Genomic DNA, 21,739 nt, shown 5'->3' with positions numbered 1-21,739 from the left:
GCAAGTGACACCTTGAACGGCAGGGGACAGCCAGCCCCGTGAGCAAAGCCGTTTGTGACGCTCGCTCGTCCCCTTAAAAAAAAACAACAAAAACTTTCCCAGGTTGTGTTACCGAACACGGAGAGAGATGTCCCTGGAGAGCTTTGGATAATTGTCAAGAGAGAAGGGATGTCACCCCATCCAGCCTGCAGCTCTGACAAGTTATCTCCCAGCACAGCGAGGCCGATCCTTATCTCTGCTCGTGTGCAAGTGACACGGAGCAGGTACCCAACGGGTGCGTGGCTGCAACCGCCCTTTCGGTTGAAAGGGGTGGGGGGGTGGGAGAAGGCTCCCCGATAAATTCAGCCCGTTTTAACCGACTCTAGGCAAGTGCGGGAAGGATTCTGCGCTGGGAGGATGGGTTGAAGTACAGGACCTCTCGGAAGAAGGCCGCAAATATGCGCGAGGGAACCTTAGAAATGAGTGCAACGCTGAACAAAACTCCTTAATTGTGCTGGTACCCCCTTTTGCCTTCTGTTCGATCATGCCCGATTCTTGAAGACTGCCTCCTCCTCCTCCTCCTCCTCCCCCTTTGTGTCCCTTCTCCTCCTCCTTCTCGTCTTCCTCCTTTCATCCTCCTCTTCCTTTGTTCCTCCTCCTCTCTCCTCTTCCTTCTCTCTTTCCCTCCTTCTTCTCCTTCTCCCTTCTCTTCTTCTTCCCCTCCTTCCCCCTCCTCCTCCTCCTCCTCCTCTGTCTTTCTTCTCCTCCTCCTCCTCCCCCTTTGTGTCCCTTCTTCTCCTCCTTCTCGTCTTCCTCCTTTCATCCTCCTCTTCCTTTCTGTTCCTCCTTCTCTCTCCTCTTCCTTCTCTCTTTCCCTCCTTCTTCTCCTTCTCCCTTCTCTTCTTCTTCCCCTCCTTCCCCCTCCTCCTTCCCCTCTTCCTCTATAATGCATAATTCCAAGTTAGGTGTTTCTTGGTGTCACGGAAGCTTTTGCTTCCCTCCCAACCTTAATGTAAAGGTAAAGGTAAAGGTTCCCCCGCACGTGCGTGCTAGTCGTTTCCGACTCTAGGGGGCGGTGCTCATCTCCGTTTCAAAGCCGAAGAGCCAGCGCTTGTCCGAGGACGTCTCCGTGGTCATGTGGCCGGCATGACTAGACGCCAAAGGCGCACGGAACGCTGTTACCTTCCCACCGGAGTGGTCCCTGTTTTTCTACTTGCATTTTTACGTGCTTTCGAACTGCTAGGTTGGCAGAAGCTGGGACGAGTAACAGGCGCTCACTCTGTTACGTGGCACTCGGGATTCGACCCGCCAAACTGCCGACCTTCTGATCGACAAGCTCAGCGTCCTAACCCACTGAGCCACCGCGTCCCTAACCTTAATGTAGATCAGTCCAATTTCTCTATGGAGACCTAGCCCAGAAAGGGGCTATTTTGAACACCAGCCAGTCCTTAGAAATCAACTTCTTTTTTTTCTTTTTTTTTTTTAAAGAATTGGCGCTTGGTTCAATTACAGCAGAAGTCTCAAGTTGATTTTCCTTTCCTTTGCTGCATAATTGCCTCCCCATTTAAAAATTAATATCTTCTTTGCTTTTGCTTCTTTGGAGGCGGTTTATTGCTGCGCTGGAGGTTAACCATATTAAACATTTCCTAATGACATTTCAGTAAAGCAGAAATGGGGTGTTGTCACTTATTGCTATGGCATTTGTTTTGTTTTTTCCTTCCGAGAGACCAGGCCAAAAAAAACCCAAAGCCAATCAAATATGCATTAGCTCAAAAACTCTGGAGAAAGCATCTAATATAGGAAAAGCAAAACACACAGCCCCAGAACTGTGTGGAGAGTTGCTTCGCTTCTGTTTTAGCAAAAACCCGCAGCTGACAAAACCATCCACAATGCAAAGCAAAAGGTCAAGGCAGCCTGGGCTGTTGTCTCCAGCTCTTTAGCTTCCATTTCCTTCTCATCCAAGAAGCTCCTTCAGGTCTGAACTTCAGAACTGAAGGGAGCTCCTTGGGTAAGAAGCGAAAGGTTTTCCAAGAAATAGCCGAGGAACTCTAGGTTGCCTTTTGGGGGGTGTGGGTGGGGGGGGAAGCCACCTTTGGGAAAACTAGTCAACTGACTCACAAAGCTTTGGAAATTTTGAAGACGAAGAGGAGAACGTGGGTTTGGCCAGTCTAAAGAAAAGAAGAAACAGGGGCAACCTGATAGCAGCGTTCTGGTATTTGAGGGGCTGCCACAAGGCAGAGGGGGGGGCAGTTTGTTCACCAGAGCACCAGAGGGAAGGACGAGAAATAATGGTTGGAAACTGATCAAGGAGAGAAGCAACCTGGAATTAAGGAGAAACTTCCTGACAGTGAGGACAATCAACCAGTGGAACAGCTTGCCACCAAAAATCGTGGGTATTCCATCACTGGAGATTTTTAAGAAGAGACTAGTCACTTGTCTGAGATGGTATAGGTTCTCCTGCTTGAGCAGGGGGCTGGACTAGAAGACCTCCAAGGTCCCTTCCAGGTTCTATTCTATTCTTTACAACTCCTATTCTGTTCTGTTCTGTTCTGTTCTGTTCTATTCTATTCTATTCTATTCTATTCTATTCTATTCTATTCTATTCTATTCTATTCTATTCTATTCTATTCTATTCTATTCTATTCTATTCTTCTACCAGGTAGAATCACTTTCAAGGCACATGTGTGGATATGGGAATGGCTGATACTCGAGTATTTTAAAATTAAAATTGGGTGATACAAGACATGGCACAAATAGCAAGGAAATTGGAGGGCTATATTACCGCTCACCCACACTGCCCTGCCCATGTCAGCCTTATCAGAAACATGGAAATAAGATCCCAGTGTGAGATCAGACCTCCATAGATTTTTAAATGCTGCATTTAAAAAAAAAACATATCTAAACAAAATCTCTTTTGACGTCTAAATTTAAGCATATTAAAACCTGCAGGGTGCTTATAAGTCTCTGCCTTGAGTTTTGTGCTGTGGATTCTCTGTGTAGGTGTAGGAGAACATGAAAAGAGAGAGAGAGAGAGAGAGAGAGAGAGAGAGAGAGAGAGAGAGAGAGGGGTGGTGGTGGTGGTGGTGGTGGTGAGTGGGTAGGTGGGTGGGTGGGTGGGACAAAAAGGGGAATAAAAGCCCTTTACTGAGTAACTTAATTCCCTGGAGGTGCTCTTGGCAGCTCCATATAAATAAAGCAGACAATGATTGGTCTACTCCTGGCTTATTCCTTGATTTTCGGGACAAAAATAACTTCAGGAGAAATAAGAAGGTGCCATGTTCTTTCGAAGCACTGAGATCACTACTCGAGTTTGCAGCTTGCCCTGAAGATATAATTCACAGGGTAGTTAAAAACATTGCGATGTTCATCCTTTGCAATTAGGTGAAACAAGTCACTGGGATTTGACACACTCAGAACAAACACACTTCAAAGTATATGAAGGAACACAGGACACAGAATAAAATAGTTGGAAGAGACCTTGGAGGTCTTCTAGTCTGACCCCCTGCTCAAACGGGAGACCCCTACATCATCTCGTCGAGTTTTCAATTCTCCCATACCAGATCTTCTGAAGAAAAAAAGAAATGTCTACAGCTACAAATAACCTATGTGACTCTCCTAAAGCCCTCAGGATCACACCTCAAAAAAAAGATGTCTTTTTTTTTAAAAAAGGGGGCTTTTCACTCACGTTGCTCTGTTTCCACATCAAAGCAAGATGTCCCTCATTTTAACAATAGTTTAATTAGAATGGAGTGGAGTGGAGTGGAGTGGAGTGGAGTGGAATGGAATGGAATGGAATGGAATGGAATGGAATGGAATGGAATAGAATAGAATAGAATAGAATAGAATAGAATAGAATAGAATAGAATAGAATAGAATAGAATAGAATAGAATAGAATAGAATAGAATAGAATAGAATAGAATAGAATAGAATAGAATAGAACAGAACAGAATAGAATAGAACAGAATAGAAAATATGGAAAATTAGAATAGAATAGAATAGAATAGAATAGAATAGAATAGAATAGAATAGAATAGAATAGAATAGAATAGAATAGAATAGAATAGAATAGAATAGAATAGAATAGAACAGAATAGAAAATATGGAAAATTAGAATAGAATAGAATAGAATAGAATAGAATAGAATAGAATAGAATAGAATAGAATAGAATAGAATAGAATAGAATAGGAGTTGGAAGGGACCTTGGAGGTCCTCTAGTCCAACTCCCTGTTCAGACAGGAGACCCTATACCATTTCAGACAAGTGGTTGTCCAATCTCTTCTTAAAAACTTCCAGTGTTGGAGCATTCACAATTTCTGGAGGCAAGTTGTTTCACTGATTATTTGTTCTATCAGGAAGTTTCTCCTTAGTTCCAGGTTGCTACTCTCCTTAATTAGTTTCCATCCATTGCTTCTTGTCCTGCCTTCAGGTGCTCTGGAGGATAGCTTGACTCCCTCTTCTTTGTGGCAGCCCCTGAGATAATGGAAGACTGCTACCATGTCACCCCAAGTCCTTCTCTTCATTAAATGTAGGCACACCCAGTTCCAGCAACCATTCTTTATATGCAGATATATCCTTGCTGCAGACGTTCTAGAAACGAATAAGGAACCAAGAAATTTCAAACACAGCGTGCATCTCCTTTTGCATATCACATCAACACCAGGGACACCATACACCACCAACAACAAAAATAAACCATTCAGACCGTAGTGTACTATCCCAAACTCATGGTTTATTCCTGACCTCTGTTCGCACATCACACTAAGCCGCAAATAAACCACTCGCATTTGTTACTCAGCCCAGCGTGCAGTCAGCAATCTAGAATACAGGATTGGTCTTCCTTGCTGTTTTAAATGCAACTATAAAATTCCAGTTCCTCTGAAGTGTGAAGATCAAAAACTGGCTAGGAAAATAGGTTGGAATGACATTGAAAGAAACTGTATTTTTTTCTCATGTCAATTTGAAAAGCAAGCAGTGGACCGAAACTTATAAAGCGAGCAATCCTTCCATTTTGGCCAAGTAATAAGTGTTCTAGAAATTAAGAGAAGAAGAAGAAGAAGAAGAAGAAGAAGAAGAAGAAGAAGAAGAAGAAGAAGAAGAAGAAGAAGAAGAAGAAGAAGAAGAAGAAGAAGAAGAAGAAGAAGAAGAAGAAGAAGAAGAAGAAGAAGAAGAGAGGAGGAGGAGAATGCTGGGGTCCTTGGTGCTAAGCTTGGTGGCTTTCTTGCAGATGTGGAGAAGAGGAAGAGGAGGAGGACTATGGGGTCTTTGGTACTCTCTGAGCTTGGTGATTTTTTTGCAGACATTTCATTAGCCAACTAGGTAACATCATCAGTGTAGAAGGGAGTGGGCTATGTGGAGAGGAGGAGGAGGAGGAAAAAGAAGAAGAAGAAGAAGAAGAAGAAGAAGAAGAAGAAGAAGAAGAAGAAGAAGAAGAAGAAGAAGAAGAAGAAGAAGAAGAGAAGAGGAAGAAGAAGAAGAAGAAGAAGAAGAAGAAGAAGAAGAAGAAGAAGAAGAAGAAGAAGAAGAAGAGGAGGAGGAGGAGGAGGAGGAGGGAGGAGGAGGAGGAGGAGGAGGAGGAGGAGGAGGAGGAGGAGGAGGAGGAGGAGGAGGAGAATTTAATTTTTTTGCCAATCTATTACACATCTTGCTAGGTTTCCTTTGCCACACAAGCAGAACTCAACCTGCTTAAGGCTGGATCTCTTTATCCTGCTTAAGACTTATAGTTCTCTGGAATACTTTCAGCCCTTAAAAGAGCTCTGCATCTAAATATATATTTACAGACCAATATAAATTTGGCAGGTGGCCATCCAGCAGACTTGAAACTGCTGAAGACTGGCTCCTCTGCAGAGCTACCGTTCTCTTAAACGCCTCCAGCCTTTAAAAAGAGGGTTGCTTTTAAAATATATTTACAGACAAATGGAAAGTTTGGAAGGCAGCCACCCAGATGTTCTTTAGCAGGCTGTGGAAATCTACGCAAGTTCTGCACAACCAACAACTGAAGAGGCGCCAAAACTCCATTCGCTTAAACGGGAAAGGGATCCATCCGGACTGGATTTCTTTCTGTTCCTCTTCCAAAAACCAAAGTGTACGTTTATTTATTTATTTGGAGAATTTATATTGCTGCCTACTCGCACATAAAAACACTCTATAAAAAGAATAAAAAGTAATGAGAAGAAATTTTTATTCTATTCTATTCTATTTTCATTCTATTTTCTATCTCTTATATATTCCTATTCTATTCTATTCTATTCTATTTTCATTCTATTTTCTGTCTCTTATATATTCTATTCTATTCTATTCTATTTTCATTCTATTCTATTTTCATTCTATTTTCTATCTCTTATATATTCTATTCTATTCTATTTCTATTTTCATTCTATTTTCTATCTCTTATATTCTATTCTATTCTATTCTATTTTCATTCTATTTTCTATCTCTTATATATTCTATTCTATTCTATTCTATTCTATTCTATTCTATTCTATTCTATTTTCATTCTATTTTCATTCTATTTTCTATCTCTTATATATTCTATTCTATTCTATTCTATTCTATTCTATTCTATTCTATTCTATTCTATTCTATTCTATTCTATTCTATTCTATTCTATTCTACCCTACCCCAATCTTCAGGGGCAGCCCCGCACACAGCACATTGCAGTAGTCAAGACGGGAGGCGACTAAGGGTTGGCCTTGCTTTCAACCAAAGATAAGCACGGGGGAACCCAAGCCAACTCACCTTTCTTTTTCGTAAAACCAGTTTCTCTCCGCTCCTGCCCGGGCTGTCCAGCGGCACCCTGGTTTGACTCCCGAATTCACCATCTCGGTAGCCGAGCTCTGGATGCAGAGGGTTCTCCTCCTCCTCGTAGTCGTAGTCATCCAGAATGGGGGTCTCCCGGATGGGCATGCCGATGACCGAGGTGTGACCTTGAAGGCGTGAACTCCGGAAGCTCTCCCTGCCCTGGGAGCCAATAAGTACAGAGGGGATGTAGTGGATCTCGTGGGTGGCCTCAGAACTGGCACTTTTGTGGGGGACCCGGCGTTGTTTGTACCAGCGCCGCTGGGCGTACAAGGCGATGGTGAACACCAGCAGCAGCAAAAGGAGAGCAATCAGCCCACCCTAAAGAAAAAAATAAATAAATAAAAATAAAAACAAGGAAAAAGAGGATGTCAATAGCAGTAGCCTTCTTGATTCTCAACCCCAAAACAGGAGTGGTTGGAAATGTCTAGGGCACGAGTAGGCAACCTTGGTTCCCTCATGACTAGTGGACTTCCAACTCCCAGAATTCCTCAGCCAGCATGGGGAACTACGGCCCCCCTCGTGACTCGTGGACTTCAACTCCCAGAATTCCTGAGGCAGCATGGGGGAACTATGGCCCCCTCGTGACTCGTGGACTTCAACTCCCAGAATTCCTCAGCCAGCATGGGGGAACTATGGCCCCTTCATGATTTTGCGAACTTCAACTCCCAGAATTCCTCAGCCAGCATGGGGGAACTATGGCCCCCTCATGACTAGTGGACTTCAACTCCCAGAATTCCTCAGCCAGCGTGGGGGAACTATGGCCCCCTCATGACTCGTGGACTTCAACTCCCAGAATTCCTGAGTCAGCATGGGGGAACTATGGCCCCCCTCATGACTCTTGGACTTCAACTCCCAGAATTCCTGAGTCAGCATGGGGGAACTATGGCCCCCCTCATGACTCGTGGACTTCAACTCCCAGAATTCCTGAGTCAGCATGGGGGAACTATGGCCCCCCTCATGACTCGTGGACTTCAACTCCCAGAATTCCTGAGCCAGCATGGGGGAACTATGGCTCCCCTCATGACTCGTGGACTTCAACTCCCAGAATTCCTGAGCCAGCATGGGGGAATTATGGCCCCCTCGTGACTCGTGGACTTCAACTCCCAGAATTCCTGAGTCAGCATGGGGGAACTATGGCCCCCCTCATGACTCGTGGACTTCAACTCCCAGAATTCCTGAGCCAGCATGGGGGAACTATGGCCCCCCTCATGACTCTTGGACTTCAACTCCCAGAATTCCTGAGTCAGCATGGGGGAACTATGGCCCCCCTCATGACTCGTGGACTTCAACTCCCAGAATTCCTCAGCCAGCATGGGGGAACTATGGCCCCTTCATGACTCGTGGACTTCAACTCCCAGAATTCCTGAGCCAGCATGGGGGAACTATGGCCCCCCTCATGACTCGTGGACTTCAACTCCCAGAATTCCTGAGTCAGCATGGGGGAACTATGGCCCCCCTCATGACTCGTGGACTTCAACTCCCAGAATTCCTCAGCCAGCATGGGGGAACTATGGCCCCCCTCATGACTCGTGGACTTCAACTCCCAGAATTCCTGAGTCAGCATGGGGGAACTATGGCCCCCCTCATGACTCGTGGACTTCAACTCCCAGAATTCCTGAGTCAGCATGGGGGAACTATGGCCCCTTCATGACTCGTGGACTTCAACTCCCAGAATTCCTGAGCCAGCATGGGGGAACTATGGCCCCCCTCATGACTCGTGGACTTCAACTCCCAGAATTCCTGAGTCAGCATGGGGGAACTATGGCCCCCCTCATGACTCGTGGACTTCAACTCCCAGAATTCCTCAGCCAGCATGGGGGAACTATGGCCCCCCTCATGACTCGTGGACTTCAACTCCCAGAATTCCTGAGTCAGCATGGGGGAACTATGGCCCCCCTCATGACTCGTGGACTTCAACTCCCAGAATTCCTGAGTCAGCATGGGGGAACTATGGCCCCCCTCATGACTCGTGGACTTCAACTCCCAGAATTCCTGAGTCAGCATGGGGGAACTATGGCCCCCCTCATGACTCGTGGACTTCAACTCCCAGAATTCCTGAGTCAGCATGGGGGAACTATGGCCCCTTCATGACTCGTGGACTTCAACTCCCAGAATTCCTGAGCCAGCATGGGGGAACTATGGCCCCCCTCATGACTCGTGGACTTCAACTCCCAGAATTCCTGAGTCAGCATGGGGGAACTATGGCCCCCCTCATGACTCGTGGACTTCAACTCCCAGAATTCCTCAGCCAGCATGGGGGAACTATGGCCCCCCTCATGACTCGTGGACTTCAACTCCCAGAATTCCTGAGTCAGCATGGGGGAACTATGGCCCCCCTCATGACTCGTGGACTTCAACTCCCAGAATTCCTGAGTCAGCATGGGGGAACTATGGCCCCCCTCATGACTCGTGGACTTCAACTCCCAGAATTCCTGAGTCAGCATGGGGGAACTATGGCCCCCCTCATGACTCGTGGACTTCAACTCCCAGAATTCCTCAGCCAGCATGGGGGAACTATGGCTCCCCTCATGACTCGTGGACTTCAACTCCCAGAATTCCTCAGCCAGCATGGGGGAACTATGGCCCCTTCATGACTCGTGGACTTCAACTCCCAGAATTCCTCAGCCAGCATGGGGGAACTATGGCTCCCCTCATGACTCGTGGACTTCAACTCCCAGAATTCCTCAGCCAGCATGGGGGAACTATGGCCCCTTCATGACTCGTGGACTTCAACTCCCAGAATTCCTGAGCCAGCATGGGGGAACTATGGCTCCCCTCATGACTCGTGGACTTCAACTCCCAGAATTCCTGAGCCAGCATGGCTCAGCATGGAAGCCTCTCCCTTTCCCCTCAGCATGGCTGGGCTGGCTCAGCAATTCTTTTTTTTTCTTTTCCTTTTGGGAGAAGATCATGGATCTGGTCATATCCTGAAAAAAATGCAAAGTGTTTTTGGAAACAGGATTGTGCTCCAGAAACCTTCCACTGAGTTATTCACTCTAGATGTCTAATCGACCGTAATCACTCAGGGTTGTCCCAAAGGTGCTTTTTTTTTTCCCCAAGAAGGAACTACTAGACTTTCTTTAAGTTTTTCTTTGAAGACCGATTTTGCTTCTCGTCCGAAAAAAACTTTTCTTCAGTTCTTTGTTCAGTCTATAGATTATGCAGTGAAACTGTGGTGGAGGAAAGCCAAAAAAAAAAAAGGGGTCTCAAAGCCAGCAGACTTTTCAACAAAGGCGTCTTCCCCTATCTCGGAATAATCATGAAGCTTCATTAAAACCCCGAGCTATGCAGAAGATGAAAATAAACTTTTTTTAAAAAAAAAAACCAACAAAACACCTTGAACGGTGATCCTCCCTCAACTGCGGGGAATCTGATTAACCCGAGACACAAGAAAAGTCACAGCAATTGCATATCCCAGCCGCTTCTTCACCTGAAGGAGCAGAAGGAGGCTCACGGCAATGAATACTGCTTAACCTAAATTTCCAAAAGGTTACACGAAATTGTAGCTAGCTGCCTTTCTACTCTCCGCGAAAGCTGTCACAGAGGATCCCCAAAGCCTTGACAACTTGTAGACTAGGTTCTTGCACACCAAGCTCACATCTGAAGTTCAAGGACCTCTGAAAGATGTCTCCCCCTCCCTCCTTCATTCTTCCTTCCCTCCTTCCTCCCTCCGCCTTTCTTTCCTTCCTTCTTCCCTCCTTCCTTCCTTCTCTTCTTCCTTCTCCCGTTCCTCCTTCCCTCCATCACTCCCTTTCATTTTCATCTCCTCCCTCCCTCCCTCCCTCTTCTTCCCTCCCTCCTTCCTTTCTTCCTTTCCTCCATCTCATTTCCATCTCCTCCCTCCCTCCCTCCCTCCCTTCCTTCTTCCATCCCTCCTTCCTTTCTTCCATTCCTCCATCTCATTTCCATCTCCTCCCTCCCTCCCTCCCTCCCTTCCTTCTTCCATCCCTCCTTCCTTTCTTCCATTCCTCCATCTCATTTCCATCTCCTCCCTCCCTCCCTTCTTCCATCCCGCCTTCCTTTCTTCCATTCCTCCATCTCATTTCCATCTCCTCCCTCCCTTCCTTCTTCCATCCCTCCTTCCTTTCTTCCATCCCTCCATCTCATTTCCATCTCCTCCCTCCCTCCCTCCCTCCCTTCTTCCATCCCTCCTTCCTTTCTTCCATTCCTCCATCTCATTTCCATCTCCTCCCTCCCTCCCTCCCTTCTTCCCTTCTTCCATTCCTCCATCTCATTTCCATCTCCTCCCTCCCTCCCTTCTTTCCACCCTCCCTTCCACCCTTCCTTCCTTCCTTCCTTCCTTCCTTCCTTCCTTCCTTCCTTCCTTCCTTCCTTCCTTCCTTCCTTCTTTCCTTCTCCAAAATTTTATTATTGAACAAAATTACTCTGGGAACCCCTGTTGCAATGCTAAAAATTAACATGTGCTTGCTACTCAGTAATATTTCCTCTTGCTAGTTGGGAAACCAAGAATTGTTTCCTCAACAGGGCCAATTAACGTCATCATTTTTGCAACCCATCAGGGTGACTTAAAGAATATTTCCCTTAAAATTAGATCCATCGGGTCTCTGACATGCAAATCCTCCAACTCCTACCACTTTTTGATTTGATCCAAATTTGCCAGAGAATCATCATCGCCCATGCAATCATCCCGTGCCTAATTAAATCCCTTCAACCCTCTTACTAAATAAACTCCACAAATATGTCAGATCCAGGCACAGAAGTAAGCTTTTTTTTTTTTTTGGTCGCAAAACCTTCATTGCCTGTTTTGATTATGATTATTATTATTAATTTTTGTTGTCCTGGAGATGGCAAGATTAAGAATAATAATAACAACAGCAAGACAAAATGATAATTATGACGATAGTGTTTATTTACTTCCTCGCTAATTTACCCCCCCCCCAAAAAAGCAGCTAATCTCAATGGATAGCTTGATCATTAGTGCAAATTAATGCAGCTTGGTCGCACAGTATGCATATATTAAAAGAAATTAATTCTTTCCAAAAGAAAGCAAAGGAAGTCAGGCAAGAACGCCTGCTACCAGATGTTAAAATGCTGATAAAATTTGGATTATGATGCTGGGTGGCTGCATTTTTTTTTCCAGTCTCCCCTTCCGTATTTTGCATATATGGAAATGCCAAACCCAGAATGATTTCTATTTTGTGCAACCTTTTCTGCTCAGGGGAGGAAATGCCAAAAGGCATCATTACCAATTACTGGGATTGCCTTCTAATTGGAAGGAGAAGGAGAAGGAGAAGGAGGAGGAGGAGGAGGAGGAGGAGAAGGAGAAGAAGAAGAAGAAGAAGAAGAAGAAGAAGAAGAAGAAGAAGAAGAAGAAGAAGAAGAAGAAGAAGAAGAAGAAGAGGAGGAGGAGGAGGAGGAGGAGGAGGAGGAGGAGGAGGAGGAGGAGGAGGAGAAGGAGAAGAAGAAGAAGAAGAAGAAGAAGAAGAAGAAGAAGAAGAAGAAGAAGAAGAAGAAGAAGAAGAAGAAGAAGAAGAAGAAAGACAACAAAGGTTATTTCTTCCAAGGAACGAAGAGAGCTCCCCAAATGGAATGGGAAGAGGGAAATGGCAGATGGGTGTGTGGTTGGGGTGGAGATCATTTCTAAAGGCATCGATGGACATCGATTCATGGAATGAGTGTTAAAGCAAGAAGGGGACTATGACTAAAAAAGGGGGAGAAGAGGCCACTCCTTACCCTTCCCTCCCTTTCTCTCTTCTTCCCTTCCCTTCCCTTCCCTTCCCTTCTTTTCCCTCTTCCCTTCCCTTCCCTGTGCTGGAAATCGTTTCTAAATGTATTGATGGGACACTTCAGATTGATTCATGGACCCAAACATTAAAGCAAGGAGGGAACCATGACTAAGAAAGGGGGGAAGCCCCCTTGGAGACCTCCCTTCCTCTCTTCTTTCTCCCTTCCTTCCTCTCTCATTTTTCTTCCTTCCTTTTTTTCCTTCCTTCCTTCCTTCCTTCCTTCCTTCCTTCCTTCCTTCTTTCCTTCCTTCCCTCCCTCTCTCATTCTCCTTCCTTCCTCATTCCCCTCCCTCCCTCCCTCCCTCCCTTCCTTCTCATTCCTGTCTCCTTCCTTCCTTCCTTCTTTCTTTTTCTTTCCTCCCTCCCTCCCTCCCTCCCTTCCTTCCTTCCTTCCTTCCTTCCTTCCTTCCTTCCTTCCTTCCTTCCTTCCTTCCTTCCTTCCTTCCTTCCCATTTCCAAACCTTTATTATTGAACAAATTACACTGGGAGCCTTCCCAACTATTGTATAAATATGTTTAGGCACTTTTACTGTGCAAATGTCTCGGCGCAACAGATGCCCCATGTGAAAAGCAACTGCCGCGGCATATGCCCAGGTTCCAGCTTTGCCACATGACTGGAGTTTTCCAGAGAATGGCAGAAGATGGCACAGCAGCAGCAGTGGTTTGGGGGAAAAAAAGATGGAAACAATAAATATTTAGATGCACCATTAATCCTCACGTCGATAGAGAAAAATACACTTCACAAGTCAGATAATGTCTAGAGCAAGAGTATGCCACAATATGTGATTCTTTTAAGATAATAATTATAATCCCAGAAGGCTCATATTTTCATTAGAGAGGGAGGGAGGGAGGGAGGGAGGATAGGGAAGGAAAGAGATGGAAACGGGAGGGAGGGAGAGACAGAGGGAGGGAGGGAAGAAGGAAGGAAGGAAGGAAGGAAGGAAGGAAGGAAGGAAGGAAGGAAGGAAGGAAGGAAGGAAGGAAGGAAGGAAGGAAGGAAGGAAGGATATAGGGAGGATAGGGAAGGAAAGAGATGGAAATTGGAGGGAGGGAGAGACAGAGGGAGGGAGGGAAGAAGAAAGGAAGGAAGGAAGGAAGGAAGGAAGGAAGGAAGGAAGGAAGGAAGGAAGGAAGGATATAGAAGGAGATGGAAATGGGAGGGAGGGAGGGAGGGAGGGAGGAAAGAAGGAAGGATATAGGGAGGATAGGGAAGGAAGGAGATGGAAATGGGAGGGAGGGAGGGAGGAAAGAAGGAAGGAGTGAAGAAGGAAGGAAGGAAGGAAGGAAGGAAGGAAGGAAGGAAGGAAGGAAGGAAGGAAGGAAGGATATAGGGAGGATAGGGAAGGAAAGAGATGGAAATTGGAGGGAGGGAGAGACAGAGGGAGGGAGGGAAGAAGGAAGGAAGGAAGGAAGGAAGGAAGGAAGGAAGGAAGGAAGGAAGGAAGGATATAGAAGGAGATGGAAATGGGAGGGAGGGAGGGAGGGAGGGAGGGAGGGAGGAAAGAAGGAAGGATATAGGGAGGATAGGGAAGGAAGGAGATGGAAATGGGAGGGAGGGAGGAAAGAAGGAAGAAGTGAAGAAGGAAGGAAGGAAGGAAGGATATAGGGAGGAAGGATATAGGGAGGATAGGGAAGGAAGGAGATGGAAATGGGAGGGAGGGAGAGACAGAGGGAGGAAGGAAGGAAGGAAGGAAGGAAGGAAGGAAGGAAGGAAGGAAGGAAGGAAGGATATAGGGAGGATAGGGAAGGAAGGAGATGGAAATGGGAGGGAGGGAGGAAGGAACGAAGCAACGAAGGAAGGAAGGAAGGAAGGAAGGAAGGAAGGAAGGAAGGAAGGAAGGAAGGAAGGAAGCAAGGAAGGAAGGAAGGAAGGAGCTGCCTGCCAGCCCTGTCACAAAATAATTTTTTGACTAGCTTATAACCTGCCATGGGAATATTAGCATCCTCTGCAAAGATGACTCACAGGCATGATAATCAATGTGATCAGTAACGAGATATAGGTAGAAGAGATCAGTTGTTGCCTGTTAAGAGAAGATGATAAGCTATTAAAATTCCTCATACTCATGATGATGGGGGAAGTCACATCCCGATGAATTTCTTTTCTTTTTCTTTGCTATCTTCTTAGTCGGGTTGCTTTCGTTTTTTTGTTGTTTTGGCTTTCTTTTCCACCCGTTTCCCTTCTGCCCATTCTAGTTTCTGTCCCTTTATTACGCATCGGTTCTCACCTGCGTCCTTGTGATTTTTTAAAATATAAATATATATAAAAGAACTGTCCTTCCCCACCCCCACCCCACCCCGGTGTTATTCCAGAAAAAGAGAGTGGAATTCAACCTTTAGCTTTTACCACCATCTTGCTTTTGTTTGGCGCAATCCCTGAAGGAACCAGGAACCAGGTGGCCGCTGAATCAACAGAGCCTTCCTGAATAAAGTGGCATCTTCCACCTTTGCCCATAAAGGGAACACATTTCTATTAAGAGATCTTCTCCCATCCTTTCATGACAAAAACTAGCTTTGTCGATCCACCAAGAGCTGAAAAGGCGAACAGAGAAAAAGTGGAAGAGAAGGCAAGCTCCATTCAACGCCAGGTACAATGTCAGGAGATTTGATGCCAGGTCAGCCCACCGCGTAAGACGGCCTTTAAAATACCTTGCGCCTCCTGCTCAGAGTGACTTGATCTAGCGGCTAAAAGAAGAAAGCTAGCCAAAAGAAAAAAGAAAAGAAAAAATGAAGGGGAACGACAGGGGGAAAAAAAGAACGTTTCCTTTTGAGATGTTCTTCCAAAGACCCGTTAGAGAGAGCAGAAAACGAGCAAAAGAAATGGGCATTCAGTTCCTACAAGGTACAAAGTCTACCGAACTCATAGCAGGAGCAATAAATCTCCAGGGTCATGGCGGGAAGGAAGCCTGGTGTGGCTGCATTGATGACAATAAAGGAATCGAATTTGCTAGTGTGGACAATGCGCATATAAGGCCATCTCCCAGTGGGGCGACTTGGGAAAAACTCCCAAGAGGCATGGCAAAGGGATCTGAAGAGGTCCATGCAAACTGGGTGGCCTCTGAAGAAACTCTGAAATTCGACCGTGGGGAAAAAGTAGGCAGGAAAGACAGGATGCGGGTCTTCAAATCTGCAGTTCTCCTCCTCCCAAGGAGCTCCCAGAATTCCTTTTGCAGGCATGGCCACTGCTGAGGATCCTGGGATTTGAATAACAGAAGAACCAAGCCGGAAGGGACTTTGGAGGTGGAATAGAATAGAATAGAGTAGAGTAGAGTAGAGTAGAGTAGAGTAGAGTAGAGTAGAGTAGAGTAGAGTAGAGTAGAGTAGAATAGAATAGAATAGAATAGAATAGAATAGAATAGAATAGAATAGAATAGAATAGAATAGAATAGAATAGAATAGAATAGAATAGAATAGAATAGAATAGAATTAATGGAATGGGGAATAGAATATAGAATAGAATAGAATAGAATAGAATAGAATAGAATAGAATAGAATAGAATAGAATAGAATAGAATAGAATAGAATAGAATAGAATAGAATAGAATTAATGGAATGGGGAATAGAATAGAATAGAATAGAATAGAATAGAATAGAATAGAATAGAATAGAATAGAATAGAATAGAATAGAATAGAATAGAATAGAATAGAATAGAATAGAATAGAATAGAATAGAATAGAATAGAATTAATGGAATGGGGAATAGAATAGAATAGAATAGAATAGAATAGAATAGAATAGAATAGAATAGAATAGAATAGAATAGAATAGAATAGAATAGATTAGAATAGAATAGAATAGAATAGAATAGAATGGAATAGAATGGAATGGAATGGAATGGAATGGAATGGAATGGAATGGAAGGGAAGGGAAGGGAAGGGAAGAGAAGAGAAGAGAAGAGAAGAGAAGAGAAGAGAAGAGAAGAGAAGAGAAGAGAGGAGAAGAGAAGAGAAGAGAAGAGAAGAGAAGAGAAGAAAAGAGAAGTTGGAAGGGACCTTGGAGGTCTTCTAGTCCAGCCCCCTGCTTCTGGAGGCAAGTGGTTCCACTGGTTAATTCTTCTTACGATCAGCAAATTCTTCCTGAGTTCCAGGTTGCTTCTCTCCTTGATGAGTTTCCATCCGTTGCTTCTTGTCCTGCCTTCAGGGGCTTTGCACCATAGGCTGACCCCCTCTTCTCAGCCCTTCAGATATTGAAATATTTGACATCCTCGCTTCAGAAATATGCCCCAGGATTTTGCAAAGCAAAAGATGAAAAAAAACATGTTCAAAAATAAGGGATGAGACGGTCAGACCAGACAGCGCGCTGGACTATGCCACGATGAATCAGGAAAGGATCTGCAGGCAGCAAGCCAGAGAAAAAAATTCTGCAAGAGACAGCTGGTAAAAAAAATGGTTTGTCTCCAAGCTGTCTCCTCATATTTGCCTTCTGATGCTCTGCATGGCGCCTGGAGGATCTGCCCGCTATGGGAAAATGGGATGAGGAGGCAGAGGAAGAAATGGGAGGGGGCGAAAAATATAAAAGACGCTTGCAATTTATCAAGGGGACACCGGGGCAAAAATGGAATTGAATCCCTCTACTGGGAAAAAAAAAACTTCTTCGCTTAATGCATCTGTAGGTGCCACAGTCAGCTTTTGCTTCGACCTTCCCGGTTCCTAAACCTCACTCAACTAGGCAGCCCGTTCTCTCCAGTAGTCCTCGGTTAGCGGCCATATTGTTGTTGTTGTTGTTAGCTGCGAAGTCGTGTCCGACCCATCGCGACCCCACGGACGACGTTCCTCCAGGCCTTCCTGTCCTCTACCATCTTCTGGAGTCCATTTAAGCTCAGGCCTACTGCTTCAGAGACTCCATCCAGCCTCCTCATTCTCTGTCGTCGTCCTCTTCTTCTCTTGCCCTCAACCTTTCCCAGCATGAGGCTCTTCTCCAGTGAGTCCTTCCTTCTCATTAGGTGGCCAAAGCATTTGAGTTTCCGCTTCAGGATCTGGCCTTCTAAAGAGCAGTCAGGGTTGATCTCCTCTAGGACTGACCGGTTTGATCGCCTTGCAGTCCAAGGGACTCGCAGGAGTCTTCTCCAGCACCATCGTTCAAAGGCCTCGATTCTTTGGCACTCAGCCTTTCTTAGGGTCCAACTTTCACTGCCATACATTGCAACTGGGAAGACCATAGCCTTGACTGTTGTTGTTAGTTGCGAAGTCGTGTTCGACCCATCGCAACCTAATGGACAACGTTCCTCCAGGCCTTCCTGTCCTCTACCATCTTCTGGAGTCCCTTTAAGCTCACGCCTCCTGCTTCAGTGACTCCATCCAGCCACCTCATCCTCTGTCGTCCCCTTCTTCTCTTGCCCTCAACCTTTCCCAGCATGAGGCTCTTCTCCAGTGAGTCCTTCCTTCTCATTAGGTGGCCAAAGTATTTGAGTTTTAGCTTCAGGATCTGGCCTTCTAAAGAGCAGTCAGGGCGGATCTCCTCTAGGACTGACCGGTTTGATCGCCTTGCAGTCCAAGGGACTCGCAGGAGTCTTCTCCAAGCGGCCATATTAGGACCAGGCAATCTCCAGGCCCAGATTGGTGAGAATTTAGATACCTAACAAATATTCTTCCACTGAAACCATGTCAGAAAACTGTTTTGAATTAAGAGAGAGCGGGGTTTTGGTTTTTTACCCCCTCCCCGGTTGATACCTCGCTTTGTACAGATGTCTTAGAATCGCTTAGAGTAACAGAGTTGGAAGGGACCTTGGAGGTCATCTAGTCCAACCCCCTTGTTTTAAGCAGGAGTCCCCATAACCATTTCTGACAGATGGCTGTCCAGTCTCTTCTTGAAAGGCTCCAGTGACGAAGCGCCCACAACTTCTGAAGGCAAGCTGCTGTTCCATTGGTTGATTGTTCTCACGGTCAGAAAATTCCTCCTTATTTCCAAGTTGAATCTCTCCTTGACCTGTTTCCATCCGTTATTCCTTCTCTGGCCTTCAGGTGCTTTGGAGAACAGGTGAACCCCCCTCCTCCTCTCTGTGGCAGCCCCTCAAATATTGCAAGACTGCTATCATGTCCCCCCCTCATCCTTCTCTTCATTAGACTGGACACCCCCAATTCCAGCCACCGTTCCTTATATGTTTTAGCCTCCAGTCCCCTGATCATCTTTGTTGCTCTTCTCTGCACTCTTTCTAGAGTCTCAGCATCTTTTTTACGGCGTGGCGAGCAAAACTGGATGCAAGCATCCTAGGTGTGGTCTTGCTAAGGCTTTATAGAGCGGTGTTAGTACCTCCCGTGATCTTTGATTGAATCCCACAGTGAATGCATCCCTCTTGAAGCCTCTTGAAAACCAGAGGGAAGCTTTGGAGAAGTGGAACAAGGAGCTCTATCCATTCTCGGAAGCTTGAACTTTACAAACCGAAGCAGCAGATCGTTCGTGGTGGGGAAGTTAACTTGTCTGCAAAAAAAAATTTTTTTTTTGAAAAGCCATTCTGCCTTCTTCCCTCCGAGCCTCAACTCAGCGAGATGCAAAGAAGAAAGTTTAATTCAACGCCTTGGGCTTGTTTTCAGAACTTGATATTTTTTTATTTTTTCCTTTTTGCAGGCTCGTACGCCAAGACCTGCAGGTGCGTGCCTTCTCTTTCCACACAGCGATTGTGAAGGCCTGGAGGGATGCGTGCAAGAAGAAGGCTCCGCTCACCTGCAGCCAAGTCTCATTTTTTTGGTGTGAAACTCATCACCTCTTTCAAAGCCCAGCCGTTTCCAAAAGGACCTCTCTCCCGGCTTTCTTCTCCAAATCCCGTCCTTTTCCAAGGGAGGGCTGAGCGCGCTTCCAGTCAAGAAGAAGCTGTTTCAGAAGAAGCTTGCAATGGGATCTACGTAAGGGAAAAGGGGAATGACAATCCGGTTTCCGATAAGCCTGGTTAAAGCTAAAATGGGAAGAAGCACCAAGGGCAGGGCAAGAAGCAATGGGTGGAAGCTTGTTAAGGAAAGAGCCAAACTAGAAGTAAGGAAAGTTTGTTTTTCTGACAGTAGGAACAAAGGAAGAGATGTGGGTGCTCCGTCACTGGAGGCTTTCAAAACTAGACTGAATTTGACTGGGATGGTATAAGGCAGGGGTCTTCAAACTTGGCCCTTTTATGACTTGTGGACTTCAACTCCCAGAATTCCTCAGCCAGTGTGCCTGGCTGAGGAATTCTGGGAGTTGAAGTCCACAAGTCATAAAAGGGCCAAGTTTGAAGACCTCTGGTATAAGGGCTCCTGGCTTGACCAGAGGACTAGTCTAGAAAACTTCCAAGGTCCCTTCCAGACCTATAATTCTAGGCAACGGCCAGCCGCACAGAGAGAGAACAGAATAACAGACTTGGAAGGGACCTTGGAGGCCATCTAGTCCAACCCCCTGCTCAGGCAAGAAACCCTATACCCTTTTCAGACAAAATGCTTGTCCAGTCTCTTCTTAAAAAACTTCCAGTGTTGGAGCACCCACCACTTCTGGAGGCAGGCTGTTCCCCTGGTTAATTGTTCCGACTGTCAGGAAATTCCTCCTTAGTTCCAGGTTGCTTTTCGCCTTCGTGAGTTTCCATCCGTCGCTTCTTGTCCTGCCTTCTGGGTGCTTTGGAGGATGGCTTGATCCCCTTTCCTCTTTGTAGGAGCCCCTCATATATCACTGCTATCATTAAACTAGACAGACCCAATCCCCGCAACCGTTCTTTTGTACGTTTTAGCCTCCGGTCCCCTGTTCACCTTTGTTGCTCTTCTCTGCACTCTTTTTTTTTGGGGGGGGGGAGGCAAATAACTTTGCTTTCTCCTAAGACTAGCCTTGGATGCTATGCGGTCTCGAGTTCAATTCCTCTCCCTGTTTGGTCCTGACAGATTTAGCAGTTATGACATGACTAGTGTGAGGGTTTTGTGTTGTTGTTGTTTTTCCATACCAGGAGATGACAGACGCTTGATCACTTAATTCCTCAAAATACTGCTGTGGTGTTTTTTTTTTTTGTTTTTTTTCCCCTTGCAGGGACGCGGTGGCTCAGTGGGTTAGGATGCTGAGCTTGTCGATCGGATGGTCGGCAGTTTGGCGGGTCGAATCCCGAGTGCCGCATAACAGAGTGAGCGTCTGTTACTCGTCCCAGCTTCTGCCCACCTAGCAGTTCGAAAGCACGTAAAAATGCAAGTAGAAAAATAGGGACCACTCCGGTGGGAAGGTAACAGCGTTCCGTGCGCCTTTGGCGTCTAGTCACGCCGGCCACATGACCACGGAGACGTCCTCGGACAAGCGCTGGCTCTTCGGCTTTGAAACGGAGATGAGCACCGGCCCCTAGAGATGGAAACGAGACTAGCACGCGTGTGCAGGGGAACCTTTACCTTTACCTTTTTATTTTCCCATCACCCTTGAGCAGAGGGGAAAATAAATGAATGGTGATTCCCCATCCTAAGAAGCATACGACGGATAGCAATAGCAATAGCACTTAGACTTATATACCGCTTTACAGCCCTCTCTAAGTGGTGTACAAAGTCAGCCTGTTGCCCCCCAACAATCTGGGTCCTCATTTTACCAACCTCAGAAGGATGGGAGGCTGAGAGGCAACCTTGAGGAGAATGGAAACCTTCTCAGCTCCACCCCTGAGGTCTGATGGTTGAAGATGTCCCATCTTCCCCCAGTTTCCTGGTAGGAAGCAACAAGAACAACAACAAGAAGAAGAAGAGAGCCTCATTGGCGAGTCTTCCTTTGCTCTTTCTGTCTCCTGCAACTTTCGAGTTCTCCTCTGGGCCAGGCCGGGCACTTGTCATTCCCGAACAGTCTGGTGTCAACTTCAAGTCTCCTCCTGTCATGGGAACGAGGTCGCCAAGTTCAAATAATTAATTTTGACGACCGGGAGAGAGGGCTGACAAATGAATGATGATGGATCTTGAGGACACGACAGGCCACGCTCATTGCTTAATCATACAGAATGGGTCTTTGGGGGCTACTTATCTAGGACAAGGTCTTTCCAAACAATGCCCCTTGCGGTCTAAAGGCTGCACGGATGTTATTAAATTACAAGTTCGGACTTAGGATCTTTCTACTTCCCTCCCTCTACATTCTCCACCGAAGGCTCCCAAATATTTGGAGATGCCTCCAGATGGGTTGGGAACTTTTAATTTATATACCCTGTTTCCCCGAAAATAAGACCCAACTGGAAAATAAGCCCTAACGTAATTTTCCAGGAGGCTCGTAATATAAGCCCTACCCCCCCCAAAAATAAGCCACAGTTAATA

General features: G+C 45.9%; 1 protein-coding gene across 1 annotated transcript in view; it reads right to left on the bottom strand.

Moving 5' to 3' along the window:
* The window catches only part of ASTN2 (astrotactin 2), a gene marked incomplete at its 5' end in the record, with an annotated part of 296,834 nt that overhangs the window by 198,834 nt on the left and 76,261 nt on the right, over window positions 1-21,739 (bottom strand). Inside the window, one exon of the mRNA XM_081339487.1 lies at window positions 6,713-7,097. Within this exon, the coding sequence (XP_081195613.1) occupies window positions 6,713-7,097 (385 nt within the window). The remainder of the gene's footprint in view (window positions 1-6,712; window positions 7,098-21,739) is intronic.

The sequence above is a fragment of the Vipera berus genome (assembly GCF_964194415.1).
Source record: "Vipera berus genome assembly, chromosome: 15".
NCBI lineage: Eukaryota > Metazoa > Chordata > Lepidosauria > Squamata > Viperidae > Vipera > Vipera berus.
The sequence above is the reverse complement of the archived record's forward strand: the minus strand, read 5'-3'. Positions and strand labels throughout refer to the sequence as shown.